The 15,161-nt window shown below is 40.2% G+C and overlaps 1 protein-coding gene across 1 annotated transcript in view; it reads left to right on the top strand.

The window, feature by feature from the left end:
• The window catches only part of LOC309349281 (chloride channel protein C-like), a 64,061-nt gene that overhangs the window by 32,021 nt on the left and 16,879 nt on the right, over positions 1 to 15,161 (top strand). The window contains exons 12-13 of the mRNA XM_081875065.1: positions 2,087 to 2,253; positions 6,919 to 7,098. Of these exons, the coding sequence (XP_081731191.1) occupies positions 2,087 to 2,253; positions 6,919 to 7,098 (347 nt within the window). The remainder of the gene's footprint in view (positions 1 to 2,086; positions 2,254 to 6,918; positions 7,099 to 15,161) is intronic.

The following is a 15,161-nucleotide window of genomic DNA, read 5'->3' as shown; positions in this document are numbered from 1 at the left end:
ATCACTGTCCTGAGGAGACTACAATCTAAAATAGTTAAAATTATATTTATACATAAGTGTAGTTATAAGGAATGAAATTAACATGTGTGTTACAGAGTTAAATTACATGTGAAGAATAGGATCCAGATAGGAGCTCCCATATTAAAAAACATAAAAAAGCAACTGTGCACCATTCTGATTTGGGAGAAGGTTAGCTGTTGGGGTGGTGGTTCACTCTTTCACTCCTTGCTATTTTTCTGATTAAAATTGCCCCTCGTTTCAAGTTGCTGCTTGACCCACAGGGAGAAATGTACAGATTTATCATGGGTACTTGCATGTTTCTTCCGATGGGACAAATAATAGCTTTGGTGAGAATAATTTCAATCAGGAAAATGGCATAGAGGGAAGGCTTTAAGCCTCTTTCATGGTGCTTTTGTACTGTTCCAAATTGCCCATTCCATTGCAGCTATATTTAAGTGTTGAAACAGAGGTGATTTTGTACATGGCTCTCCCTTACCATGTCTAGATTGGTCCACGAACATCTACCTGAGAGTAGCTGTTGTGAGAGTGACATCCATGATGATGGGTAGCACAATTCCACCCCTCTGTTGCATCCTATATTGTGCCTTGTACTCAGGGGAACCACACAGCTGCTGAAGCTGACTAATCTCATGGCAAAGTGTGAAGAAATATGTCTTGACAGTTTCACATGCAGTAGCTAATAATGTAAGACTTCATCTTCAGTGTCTGCTGAGGTGAAACATTCAAGTAGATTCTTTACACTTGCTTTGTAACAGTCTTATCACCTGTGTGAGTCTCCTCTTTGTAGGTTCAGTGCTCTCTCTTTCACACATCTCATGCACTGGAGCACACATAATTCACCTATTATTAAATAAGGGCAGCAAGGCTATGTCAGTTGCCACACATCAAGGTTATTGCAAGAATAGTGAGGCAACCACCGATCTATATAAATGGGCTGGATGTTGTAGAATTACCTTTGAAAGAAGACATGCAAGACGTTCTGACCAAGGTTCAATACAGATAGGGCAGTCATTATTTTTCTTTGCAATGTCCATGGGTGGGACTGCATAGAATCATAGAATTTTAGAGTTGGAAGCGACTCCAAAGGTCTTCTAGTCCAACCTCCTGCAATGCAAGAATCCTGCCCACAGCCATCTCTGGGTGGGTTCGAACCACCAACCATCTGGTTAACATCCAGATGCACTAACCCATTGTGGCACCAGCCCTACCTGTCCTGTCAGCCTGTCTCTGATCACTCCCAGGGTGCAACCCCATTTTCATCCTGCTTTGCTACCCAGACTTTCCAGCCACTTCAAGATGCTCTTACCTGTTCAGGGATGCAGGAGAGACTTTAAAACATCAAAGTCAGCCCTTCGACTACCTTATACATTTTAAAAAAGTATTTTAAAATGAATTTTAGTGATGTTCAACACAAAGGGTAAAGGGAGGGAATGGATGGAGAAGGAATAAAAGTGAAAGTTACATGGACCAGGAATTGACTGAATTGTCCATCCTTAGCTGTGACCCCAAAATAGGGATTACTGGAGAGCAAAAAAGCTCTAAAACGCATCTGAGAAATGCATAGTGTTTCTGTTTGAGCTGGTTAAGAAAAGTCTTTTGTTTCTTCCGGCAGCTTCTTATCAGAATGCTTCCTTACTTTGAGAATCCATACTTTAGTGGGTCCTCCATATTTTAGTGGATACTGGTTTTCTTCTTCTTCTTTTGAGCCTGTGAGCACATCAGGCATGCTTAGAAAGTGCTGTAGGCATCAGTCTCAGGATGGCTGCAATGGAATGCAGGCATGACCTTAACTGAAAGGGAGTTCCATAAAATTTGGCCCACAATACTCTCAACTCTCAAACAATGCTATTCAAAAAGTGCTGAAAGTGGCTGTTAATTGTAACATCATGTTGCTATTATTTCTTAGTTTGGAACATAAAGCCTACAGTATTTTGTTCAACAGAATTTTTGTACCATGTAATTGTAAATAAAACATCTAACCGGTTTCTTTAAACAGATGACCTCTAATTATCAACAACACACTTCTTTTCTAGTAATGCATGTTCTCATTTCCCTGCTACTTTAGGTAGAGATCACAAATGATGTCCAGTCCTTGCTACTCATCATGCTGGCAGTCATGCTAGCCAAAATGGTTGGTGACTGGTTTAACATGTCTCTATACAGTTCTTTACTGAAGCTGAAATCCATTCCCTACTTAGATGCTGAGCCATTTGTTTGCCATAGGAAAAAATGGTGAGTGTTTTCTTATTTTCCTATTGTGGCTGTTCTATGAGTTAATATAAAATGACTGGATGTCTTTAATTTGCTGATTTAGAGATTGATTTGGCCATAACATCTGATTTCTTCTGAGTTAGGGACAAACAGAAACCTGGAAGGAACCTACTGGTAGTTCAACTTCTGGCTGCATCAGAAAAAAACCAAACAAGACAGGAAAATACAGTAAATGCAGAATCATGTCCCTTGAAAACATAAAATGCATAGCAAAGCTATCTCCATGTATATATCAGATGAAGACCTATCTGCAATTGCCTCCTAACACAAGAAGCAAAATGAGTTTTGTTCTACTATCACAAGAAACTGCTTAAATGATAGTGAGTGTTGGCATTGCAGCATTTTGGCAAGGAAAGAAGAGCTCTACTTCTGGCCCATTAATCTATTTTCTGGAGAAGAGACATTTTAAGTGTGTGTCTCTTTTCTGATACAAACTTCTGATATATAGTGATGGGAAAGAGGTAATATATTCATTGTGGCCTTTTTCAGCCAAGGCTGGGCATAATCCCCAAATGTTGAGTAGGCTTCCCATTAATAAACCAATGAACAATGGGAACAAAGCTTTCTATTCTTTTTTCTTTTCTTTTAGCACATCATAGATATTCACTTTTGCTTGTAAAAAGTTATGTCAGATCATACAGTGTGTTATGTTCTAGATACTGGATGATTAAGCTGTGTCTAACAGAGGGATGCACTGTGATTTCTAGTTTTGCTGCATACCACCATAAATTGTCCCCTCCCTGTTATAAAAGCTAGCTAACTGGAACACTCTGAGCTGCTGGTTGCCAGGGAGTGCTTTTTAATGAGGGCAAGAGTACTCAAACACTTCTATAACTTGGCAACTCTTCCTGCTTTTATAAGCCACTATACACTTCAGAAAGAAAATATCTTACAGCCTACTTTTTAATGGGACAAGTTAAGTGCTGAGTGAATCTGGTGCTTGTTCTGTTCTAGCTTAACGTTAGCCTTGTCAAAATTCTCTGTGTTTCTGCATGATATGCCACATAAAACTGATTTGAGGAGCCAAGAAATCAGACTATGATAAAGTAATTGTACATTGTTTTAAATAAAAGCATGTTGGAAAGTGGCACTACATTAAATAGTTGATTGTATTGCATAGTTGAGCTTTTGATATTGCTGACTTGGATTTTCTGAAGTAGGAGTTTGTACATTTTTAACTGGAGCGAAATGAACTTATAGAGAAATCACTCTGAAAATTTGCATGTTGAAACTGTCACCTTGAAATTAAATGGGTTGGTTTTGTGTGTATGTGTGTGACTAAGAAAGAGAGAGACCCGGCTCACACATCACATTAACAATAGTTAAAATAAACTGTGGTTTAATATGAGCAAGCAGCATGCTGGTTTTCCTGAGCATGTTGCTCCTCCCGCATTCTGGCTGCTGTTGTGCTGCTGGAGAAAGCCATGGTCTGGCTTGTGTTGTCTGATCCCAGGCTCATGGTTTCTTGTCCCTAAACAAACTACAAGTCACAATCCAAGAACAAACTTTGGCTTCTGGACATGCTTTGTTGGGAAAGCGACAAACCATGAGCCTGGGTTGGGATTACCCAACAAGATAGACCATGGTTTGTCTCCTGGTAGTACAGCAGTAGCAGGAGTTGGGGAGGAACAAAGTGACCGCAATTTCAACAGTGTGCACCAGCATGCTCCTTGTTCATGTTAAACCATAGTTTATTTTAACTATGGTGTAGTGTGATGTGCAAACCAGGCCAATAAGAAAATCAGTGTGACCAGACACAAGTTTCAGGGAAAAGAAGGTGTTGGCATGGCTGTCACGATACTGGTGCATACCTCTCCATATTGTGGTGTGATGTTGTGGCATGACTTTCTGTGCTATTTGGAATCCTTTTTTTAAAGGTACTAATCATGATCCATCTTTTCCTTAGTCTCCCTTGGCCCTTCAGTATTTTTGGAAAACATTTTTGGCTAAATACGGTACTTTTTAATGACTTATATCTTACTATTTAACTTACATGATAACCTTTGTTTCCTTCAGTCTTAAGTATATTCTATTTCCTCAAAAGTAGACACTCATTTCTGAATTATTAAAGAATAATAAGCCAGCTGGCAAAGCATGGGAACCCCGTCTTGTATGCACAGCTTTGGCAGAACAATAGGATTGCTAGTCACAATTTATTTATTAGTTCTAACACTGACCCATCTTACTGGGTCTTGTAAACATTACTGAGATAATGATGTGAAACACCTTTAACATACTAGCTAAGTTATTATTGTTATGATTTGAAGCTTAGCACAACAATCCTTACACCAGAGGATCAGATTTCTCTGCTTAATTCCCCAATGTGATGATTTATAAGCCTGGGAGTTTTATGAAGGACGAGGGTATAAATCTATAAAATGAAATAATAGTTGCTTTTTCTTTTAAAATCTTCCACGTGACACAGTTGCAGCCACGTTCCTGGGTATAAACAAATTTTAAATAAGCAAGTGGAGTCTGCAACCAAACGAATCAGTGTGGAGTGCTTCTGTTCAGGATTCTAGCCACTCTATTCCATTCTCCTCCTCACAGTTTTGTTTCTCTTGCCCAATAGTTAATCAAAATTATGTGCCCACTGAGCATGCTCAATCCTCATTGGGCTCCTTTGGGGAGGGGCACACTGGTGCCTAGTCTGAGCTACATTAAACTCTTGGATATCTTGATTGATTTCTATATGCAGCTTTCACTTACATTCCTGGAGACATTTAGAACATTCCCAGGGAGAACCAGGAAAGGACTTATGAAATAGTTCTCCACCCTTTGCATAGGCCTCATCTGCACCAGAGTGCCTCCCCTATGAAGGAAGGTTAATTAATATCAACAGGCAAACCACTTCCATGATTGCCACCTAGCGAATTTTCTGTACGATCCAGAGTTAAAATCTTAACGTGGCTGCCTAAACGTTATTGACAACCATCAATAACGTGGGGAGAAAGAGTACACTCCCTGAAATGGTTGATGGGGGAGAGAATCTATCTCACCCCTCAAGGATCCTGTTACCTCAAGGGTCATTGAGTTTCTCTCCCTACCAGACTTTTTTGAGGCTGTTACTCCTGCCCCCTGCAAGTTTATGGAGAAAGAGCTCTTGCCATTAATATGTGTGTGTGTGTGTGTGTGTGTGTGTGTGTGTGTGTGTGATTGCCCTTATCACAGTGCTGAGTTTCAACCTCCCCTCTCAGCCCAGCACTGTAAGGATGTGTGTGTGTGAGAGAGAAAGAAAAGTGCTATGTGTGTGTATGGTTGTGGTTTCCATGTGTGGTGAGCGTGCAGTCGTGGACTTCATGAGTGGTGACTAACTATGATGCATACATGCAAGAGAGAGGGTGTGTTTTCTGGCTTACAGTCACCACTGGAGTGTGGCCCTTGGAGACTTGACCAGTCTTGAATGGACCAAAAAAGTCAGCCAGCCAGCTCTAATTCCAACAAACAGTGCATGAAGTGGTAACTTTGTTTCTAGAGGGTACCATTCAAGGTGGTAGATGGCTGAATGGTCCTTTGTACAGAAATTCACTGCATGTAGAAAAATGGCATATCAGAAAGAAGAGTATAATGTTTTCCCAGATACTTATCGATAGTTTTCTATGTGTACAGATTTTTCTTTTTTGTATGGAGGACTATTAAATCATGGGATTTGTCACCTGCAGTTTGAAGTGGTGCAACCAGATAAAGGCTAATCACCACAATTGTCATTTGTTAGAAGTAAACTAAGACTAGAGGCTACTACTTGGTATAGTAATCCCATCTGTATTCAAAAATTTTGTAGGCGGCCCAAGAAATAAAATACTACCTTTCACCAAGGGCCAAATTCCTACTCTGCATGAAGCTCACTGAGTGACACTGGGTCAGTCACTATCTCTTTGCCTACTGTACCACACAGTGTTGTTAAAGGCGAGAAGCATGTCCAATGTCCTGAGCTCCTTGGAGCAAGAGTGTTGAAATCCTCTAGCGACAACAGATTTTCTCTTAAAATTTGGACTGTGCCAACATGCCTCTACAGAATGTTCATGGTGGCCAACCAAGCTTTATAAACAACACTTAAAATAATATAAATAGAACAGATGTGGTACAGATGTTCTCTGATATCTGTACAACATGACCAGAGCAGTTGTTAATGTTTCATATATCTCCCAGAGGTCATCAGTGATCACAGCAGCTTATTGAGCTTGGTGAACAATTGGTGAGAACCATTTTAACTGTTGTTATGTTATTATGAAAGTTTTATTTCTTCTTTACATCCTCCTCCTAGTTCCAAGAACTTTTTGTAATCTGAACATAATTTTCTGGGGATTTCATTTTGAATTAAAACATTTTTTAAAAAGCAGAAAAACTCATGGAAACTGATTAATGGCTCTTATCTTCTCTTAGAAAACTAATGCTTACATCTGGTTGGTTTTATCAAGCATCTTACTCATAGGCAGGAAAGTCTTGATAATAACTTTATTGGCTAATTACATTTGAAACAACATATTCACAAAATAAAACCAATTTATTTGCAGCTTGAAGTAATTCACCAGCACATTATAAAGTCATCAAACACTCATGTGGTACGGTGTGCCTTGTTCCTTGTTTACTAAATAAATTGTTGGCTGTCTGCTTTATGTCTTTCAGGTTAAACCTGGAATTGTTTGCTGCCAGAGATGTCATGAAGCTTCATGTCAGGGTTCTCCATGTAAGAGAAAACATTGCTTTCTTGGCTCAACTCCTTGCCAACACCAGCCATAGCGGATTCCCAGTGGTTTACAAATCTAAGCCAGATCAGGCAGAGGTGTTCCTGGGAACAATTACGAGGTAAGAAGCCACTACATTCTTCCCAGAAGATAAGTGGCCCCTAAGGCCAATATTTAGAACAAAGAATGACGGCCTTAGCATACTGTATTAATGAGAAAACATGTCATGAAGTAGAGGGCTTGTGATCTGCAACAGTTTTCTCTTTAAAGTTTGGAACAACTTTTGCCAGTGCGTGTTTGCATAAACCACTCCGTGTGTTCTTCTGTGTTAACTGTGCAACATTCCTTTAGAAACAGGCACACACCTCAAGGCACTTGGAGGCTTACAAGAACAATGAATCAGAAGGATGTGTGTTATCAAACTGATCACAATTTTTATTTATTTCAAATATCATTGGCAAACTTCCCTTTGTTTACTCTTACTCAAGTTCACCTCTTTCAAGATAAAACATGTCAGAATTCGGATGAAACAGCAAAGTCTCTAATGCTTGTGATGGCTTGCTTCAGTAAACAGGAAATAAAGCCAGCAAGCACTTCCACTCCAAGAGAACAGAATATACATGGCTTTGTTTTCTGGCCTCACAATAATTTGGTTTGTAATGCTATGGTACACAATTGTCTCCTATCCTTCAATAACTTGTATCAAAGCTGACATTTGTTCTTAGTGAGTTGTCAGTCTGTAGACAGAAAGAGCCTTTTGTGAATTTAATGTTAAAAACAACAACCCTACCTTTGTCCACAACTACAGATAAGCAGGAATCTTTATAAATAGCAGATTTTTTCTATATAACCCAGGTTTTTCATTTATTAAAAAAAGTTACTCAAGCCACTCTGTGAAGCAGCATATGAATTATTTAAATAAAAATATGGACATATGAAATGTTTAGTAGTCATACAAGAGCACAAATAATGTAAAGATAGGCTATGTTTTATGATGAAAGCTACTGCCTTTTTTAGTGCAACAGTTACCTGTTTAGAGGGAAATTCTGGATGTTATGGAGGCCAGATGAGCTTCATCAGAAAAGAGACCAAGAAACAAGAGAGAGGAAGTTGGGAAACCCGCCTTAAATGCCCTCTATAATGGAGGATTGCATCCTGTGTTTGTACACAGCTGTGGTTGTTTGGCACAGCTGGGCTCTTCCTAGAAATGCTTGGCAATAATTTCCAGTTTCTGTTTTCTTTTCATGTTTTTAAAAATATCTCAGAGAGATTACATAACTACTCATTCCTCCTGCTGTTCTCTATTTTATAAAGAACAGAGCACATTTACAACTCAAATTTGTACAATATCAAGAAAAAGACAATGGAGCAGCAATGCTACTGCTTTTAAATTCTCATTGAACAGAGAACTCAGTTGTTGATATTGACCTTGGGTATCTGGTGCATGCAATCGAGCTCTTTAGAGTAAGTGGAGGGAGTCACAGTTGAGAAAAGAAAGTAAGGATGAGAAAGCAGTAGATATGGGAAAGGCCAAGTGAAAATGGTCATGGCCATCACTCAGCTGTATAGGGAGACCAATGACTACTTATTATAGCTACTCATATGCTAACAATTTCCAGGGAATGATGGCATCTAAATATAACTGCTAGGGTGGCATGTCCTCTGTGATAGTGGTTTTGAGGTAACTTTGCAGCAACTAGCAATTTGGCAGCTTGCAAACTAATTGGGAATTGCTGATCCCCACCATAACATTTGCTGTCCCACTCTTGCTGTTTGGGTGGAAGCCAGTTTGGAAATTATTGGTAAATACTGAGGATACAAATGTTGGTAAGCATAAGCAAGCTTCCTTTGAAAAACTTTCTAGTCAAAGACACTTCATTTTCTTGTTGTACTGCTCTGTCCATAAGCTTTAATGAGCTTTTTTTATTACATAATTTCAAGAAGAATAAAACATGGAAGCCATGTTATTAAGCAAGTGGTCAGATTCACATGTTTGACTCAACTATTGTTAATTATGTAGTCCTTGTTTCCTGTTGTTTGGTCCAGTGCAAATCATTGCTGTTCTGCTCATCCCTTACTGATATCTGTAATAGATTATTTCACAAACAAGCAAACCATACAAATAGCCTCTATCCCATCATGGTATTTCAATCAAAAAAGAAACCAGCAACAACAAACTGTTATTGGGGGAATATCCCAACATTATAACTTTTGGCTTAGTTTCGATGAGCAAACAACAAGAAGATGTGTGCTTATGTGGGTGGGTGTATGACATATATAAGAAATTGGACACATTTAGAACAGAACACCCTGCCTTTTTTGCCGTCTAGACAACTGTTTCCTTGCTTACCCCCAACCATTAATGCATTTTTCCCAAGAAAAAATTATAAATAGTTGGAATGTAAGCAGGGACCTCTTTACTCAGTTAAACCTGAAAACCTGGAGATGATGGACTATGAGTATCCACTTGATCACATCATTTGGGCATTTCAGAAGAATAAAAAACAGTTCCTTAAGATGAGTCACTTGATTTGAAATCTATACAAGTTATCAGAGTGTAATCCATGATGTGATGGGTGAAGTAATGTGCATTTCATTTCAGTTGCATCAAATTTTAAACCCTAGTGATAATTTCCCCCAATGTTCCTTGTCACACACAGCTGTTTCACATATTGTGAAGGGCAAACGAGATTCTCCTATTGAGTCAGCCAATCAAGAATTCTTGATAAGTGTATCTATATGATGCACTAGTACCTATATGAATATTTGTAACATTCATACTTTAAAATGTCACATTTGTACTGTATGCCTACAAACAAAATAGGTTGGATCCAGGTTCAGTTAACAAGTTGTTGTTGTTGTTTCTTACTCGCCTGCACCATAAGATCCCAAGGTGGGTTGCAGCAATGTAGCAACATAAGAACCTGCCTTATACCATGTCAAATCATTAGTCCATCTAGCTCAATATTGCCTATATTGACTGCATGTTTCCACACAAGAGTCCCTCCCAGCCCTTCCTGGGGATTTCAGGGATTGAATCTGATACTTTCTGCATGCAAAGCAGATAATCTGTCAAGTGACCTGTGGCCCCATCACTAAATACAATATTTAAAATTGTTTAGAACAAGTTACTAAAATATGGCTTACTGTGACTGCATGAATACGTGGGCTCCTGGAGAGAGGCTTGCAATCACTTTGCTCCTGCTTAGTCCTTTTTGCTCACACACCATGCTGATCTAAGGCAAGGTTTGGCTTAGCATGTTGTCTGAACTTGGATGTACAGTATGGTTAAGCTCTGTCCTTGTTAACTATGACCTGTAACAATGGTATGATTAGCAAAGGGAGAAGGTTTAACCACAAGCCCTGGTTTGGCTTAGCGCAGTGTGTGATGAAGGAGCAAAAAGCACCAGGGAGGAGCAAATCAGTTGCGTGTGTGCATTTGTGTGGCCATGATAAGCCATGGTTTGGCTTACTGTGTCATGTGAACCAGGCCACTGGGACTTAAGTCATGACCCATTAACTTCAATGGATCCTAAATTCAATGAATGTCTGGATCCAACCCAAAGTGTGAAGAGACCAACATATATTCTTATAATGTTTTTCTGTCATTGTCCTGCTGCTTCCGTTAAATGATATTAAAAAGCATACGAGAAACCACAGAACTACACTGCTCATGGCTCGCAAACTATGGTGTCCACCAGGTTGAATATGTTACATTAAATAAACATAACCCACTCATTTATTTCCCAGCTGTCCACTGCAATAAAACCAGAACTGATGCTAATAAATGATCGAGCCAAAATGCTTGTCTCATTCTTTCCCTTGTTAACTTGCCCATACCATTTTGAACTTCCCATCACTTGCCAATTGTGAGAGTGTCTGATAGTTGTAAAATACCGCACTAAATCACAAAACAATGGGAATAAAAAGTGAAGGTGTCTGCCACATCTTCACGTGAATCAGTAAGGGATGAGAACCCAACAGTACTAGGCACTGTGAAAAATGTGTTATCTGTTTGTTTGAGAAGTAGGAAGCCTAAGGACTGTGTTCAATGTTATTCCTATGCACAGCAGACCCCCCAAACAGGTCCATTAATTGAAATGAATCTACTCTGAGTATAATTTAGCTGAAAACATCCCTATCGTTTCTACATTTTAACAGTTCTGCAAACCTGTACCACACTACAGTTTTTGGAGTTCTTATCAGAAAACTGTGACAATTTTACAGTTCAGATGTAATGATAAACTATGGTTTCTTGTCCCAAGAATGAACCATGTGCCCAGTTACTCCTGTCTCTCTCTTTGTATGCCTTGCTTTATATTATGTCGTTTTAAAGGAGTTTTCCATGATGACTGAACAGGAACACTGTGGTCATAACTATGTTTGCATGGGACGTGCATTCTATATATGCCTGGCATCTACGTTTCCATTACCTGGGAACTAGCCCTTCAGGACCACAAATAACTTAGAGTGAATACTTTAGTGCTAGGAGAATCTTTCCCCTGTAGGCTTGGCTGTATTCTGACAGGCTTCTCTCAGGTCTGATAGAGCTGATCCAAAAACTAGCTTTATTTCTTTTTTAACCACAATATATAGTAGCACAGTGTGTGTAATTTTAGGGGTATTGTTCTGGGTTTGGGTTAGAGTATCCTCACAACTATTATCCCTCACAATTATTATTATTATTCGTTTATTATCACCATTTGTGGTTCACAAGACACCTGAGAAGGCAAGGCCAGAGATTTTTTCCAGGAAAAAGGTGAATGGCAAGCTAACTTACAGAAGGCTTGTTCCAGAAGTGGGGGAGTGAAAGATTAGGCAAAAGTGAACTGTGAGTGGCTGCATGGTGTGATGCTTCAGTTTAGGGAGCAGGGGGAAGAAAGGGGGATGCTGTGGAAGCTGGGAAGCTAGAAAGAGGGGGAAATCAAAGGAAGGGAAGATGTTACTTATTGCAATAGAAAACACTTCAAAGGGAGGGTGAATGAGGGTCCTCAACATTGGGGTGAAGAGCAGGTGTGGCATGGCAAGGGTTTACCAACAAGTATTGCAGGACAATGGAGTGAGAGATGGGCCCCCAAAGCTGGGAGTTCCATGAATCCATCACACTGCATGTGTGCCTGCAAGAGTGCTCTCTTTAAATCAAGCTGAGTTCAGGGGGCCAAAACCAGTTATAGCCTTAAAAAGACAGAAACTGGCAGCAGCTCAGGTGGCAACAGAAATAAAGATTTCCAGATGAAAAAGGGAGGTTGATGGCCTGTGCTTTACTGAATAGACTCATGCTTCAGGCTAGGTGAGTGCATTTCAGTACTATTTGGAGGAACTCTGGGCTGTGAATAGTCACTTGGTAAGTAGTAAGGGGTTTTCCTGATTGTGTTACGATCTGGGGAACTTTTGCCTTTTGTGCATCCAAGAACTCCTTAGCCTGAGGCACAGAGGAAACGGAAGCTCTCTTGTTCATGGTGACTAGCGCTGCAAACACACTTTGTCCTGGCATGCCAGCTTTTGCCAGCTACCTGTTAACAGGCATGAGGGGATTGTGAGCCAAGGTGTTCTTATGGGGACAAAATGGAGACAATCTTGTGCTCTCTGGTAACATGCTGCTTAGCAATCAAGATAAGAAACCATGGACCAGAGCACGCCAAGCACCCCTGTCTTCCACTGCCTCCCGCAGTTTGGTCAAACTCATGCTGGCACCTTCAATAACACTATCCAACCATCTCGTCCTCTGTCGTCCCCTTCTCCTTGTGCCCTCCATCTTTCCCAACATCAGGGTCTTTTCCAGGGAGTCTCCTCTTCTCATGAGGTGGCCAAAGTACTGGAGCCTCAGCTTCATGATCTGTCCTTCCAGTGAGCACTCAGGGCTGATTTCCTTAAGAATCATCTTAAGCCAGGCCTGTTACATCTTAGCCAGGCCTAAAGATAATGTAGTTAGGACATAATTCTTTTCTCTCTGTGGAGCCAGTGTCTCTCACCCACCTTATTTTCATAGAACCATAGAATTGTAGAGTTGGGGTCATCTAGTCCAACCTCCTGGAATGCAGGAATTTTGATACCACTTTTCCAAATGGGTGTCAAAAGCAGCTTCTGAGACTGAGTGCCAAACTAGATATTATAAGACAGACCTTTTAAAAAAGTATTAGTGTACCACCTTTGAAGATAGTTTGGAAACTGTAGCTAGTGTGGTATGTGGCCACCTAATTCAATCAATCTCCTTTGCTGGCATCGTATACATGGATCAGAACACAACACAGTTGACAAAACATGGCAGGATCTACATTAGAATAAAACTGTTCAGACATCATGAGGTACGAAGATGGCTCTTATGACCTATGGTGATGTAATTTCATAGTTTCACTCAAAAATCTTGCCACATTCTCCACAATGTCATGCTTTGGTATTCAGAGCCATATGCCATATGGTATCCAGCCATAGGGCACACCATTTGGCAGCCCTAGGATTTTGCACAGAAATTTGGATTGGATGCATTCCAACGATTGGTTAACTGCACCAATCCATAATGGAACACCATACAGGAGTTGGGGGCTACTTTGGTGTTAAAGACCTTTAGGGAAGCTGGGAGCTGTTAGAGAAGAAATGGGTGATAGCCAGAGCTAGAGTATCCTCTCCATTAAGTGCAAGCTTACAATGGTATTTCCAGGAAGGGTTATATTGGATGCCTAGGTATTTAAAGTTTTTAACCTGTTCCGACGGGTTTCCACTGATCTCCCACCTATGAGGCTTCCAAAATCTTGAGAAAACAAGCACTTTAGATTTTGTGAAGTTCAGTTCTGGTCTGTTGCCTATACAATATTCCTGGCTGCTGCACACCTAATTGTTGACAGGCTCAAGATGAGCAGATCATATAACACTAATCTTGACACAGCTGTGCAGGATGCCTGCAAGTTTCTAGGCCCAATTCAAAGTGCTGGCTTTTGCCTTTAAAGCCCTATACAGTGGTACCTCGGGTTACATACGCTTCAGGTTACATACGCTTCAGGTTACAGACTCCACTAACCCAGAAATAGTGCTTCAGGTTAATAACTTTGCTTCAGGTTGAGAACAGAAATCGTGCTCAGGCGGCGCAGCGGCAGCGGGAGGCCCCATTAGCTAAAGTGGTGCTTCAGGTTAAGAACAGTTTCAGGTTAAGTTCAGACCTCCGGAACGAATTAAGTACTTAACCCGAGGCACCACTGTATAGCTTAGGACCCCAATATCTTTTGCAATATCTTTTGCAGTAACTCTTGCTGTATGAACCAAACCCTTCAGTCTTCTTCTGAAGCCTTTTTCAGGTCCCCCGTCTGAGGTAGGTTTGGAAGATGGTAACAAGGGAAAAGGCCTTTTTATCTATGGTTTCCCATCTATGAAACACTCTCCCCAGTGAGCTCCACTAGCACCATGATGAACATCATTTCAGTGCCAGGTTAAAAGCTATCTCTTCTCCCAGGCATTTGATGGATTATGACAAGCTGGTTGATAGGCTATTGAATGAAATGTCCTTGCTGCAGGAGCTTTTGTTTTTCCCTTGCTGGATTTGTGTATGGGTTATTGGAAAGGTTTTATTAAAATGTATTGCTTTATATGTTATGCCTTTTGGCTTTTAACCTTTTTTTGTAAGTCTCTTAGGGACTTTTGTGGTAAGTGTCTTATAAATAAAGAGAGAGAATTGTTGTTATATGGGCACTGGAGGGTCCAAGTTCAAATGGCTGAATGGCAGGAGGGAAGGGATTGCCATTGGTCTGATCAAAACTATCCTCCCCAACCAGCTTGTCTCTCTTTCCCTCTTTGGTTGTGAAGAGGGAGAAGAAAGTAATTTTGAGGGGACAAACAACAGGAAAGGAAAGGGCTGAGAGATCCCTCTTCTTAAGCACAGAAACTGTTTTCCATTACAAATAAGAACACATTTTCCCCGTAGACATACTGCCTCTTCATCACTCATGTAACATTACATCTTGTTTGGCTCCCTCACAACACATATTGTATTTTTTTATTGCGGCTCAGTCTTTGGGTCATTGAATTTTGCTATTCAAAGACTCCTGCTATAATAAGCACATTTGTTAAGCTTTTGTATCAATTTGTGAAAAGTATAAACAGTAATTACCAAGGAACTATTCTGTTTTCTTTGCGTTTAGTTGTTGTTTAGTCTTTGTAATGTAGACAGGAACCTGTTATTCACCAGGCAGAAAT

The sequence above is a fragment of the Podarcis erhardii genome (assembly GCF_964252035.2).
Source record: "Podarcis erhardii genome assembly, chromosome: 8".
In the NCBI taxonomy this organism is placed as follows: domain Eukaryota; kingdom Metazoa; phylum Chordata; class Lepidosauria; order Squamata; family Lacertidae; genus Podarcis; species Podarcis erhardii.
The sequence above is the reverse complement of the archived record's forward strand: the minus strand, read 5'-3'. Positions and strand labels throughout refer to the sequence as shown.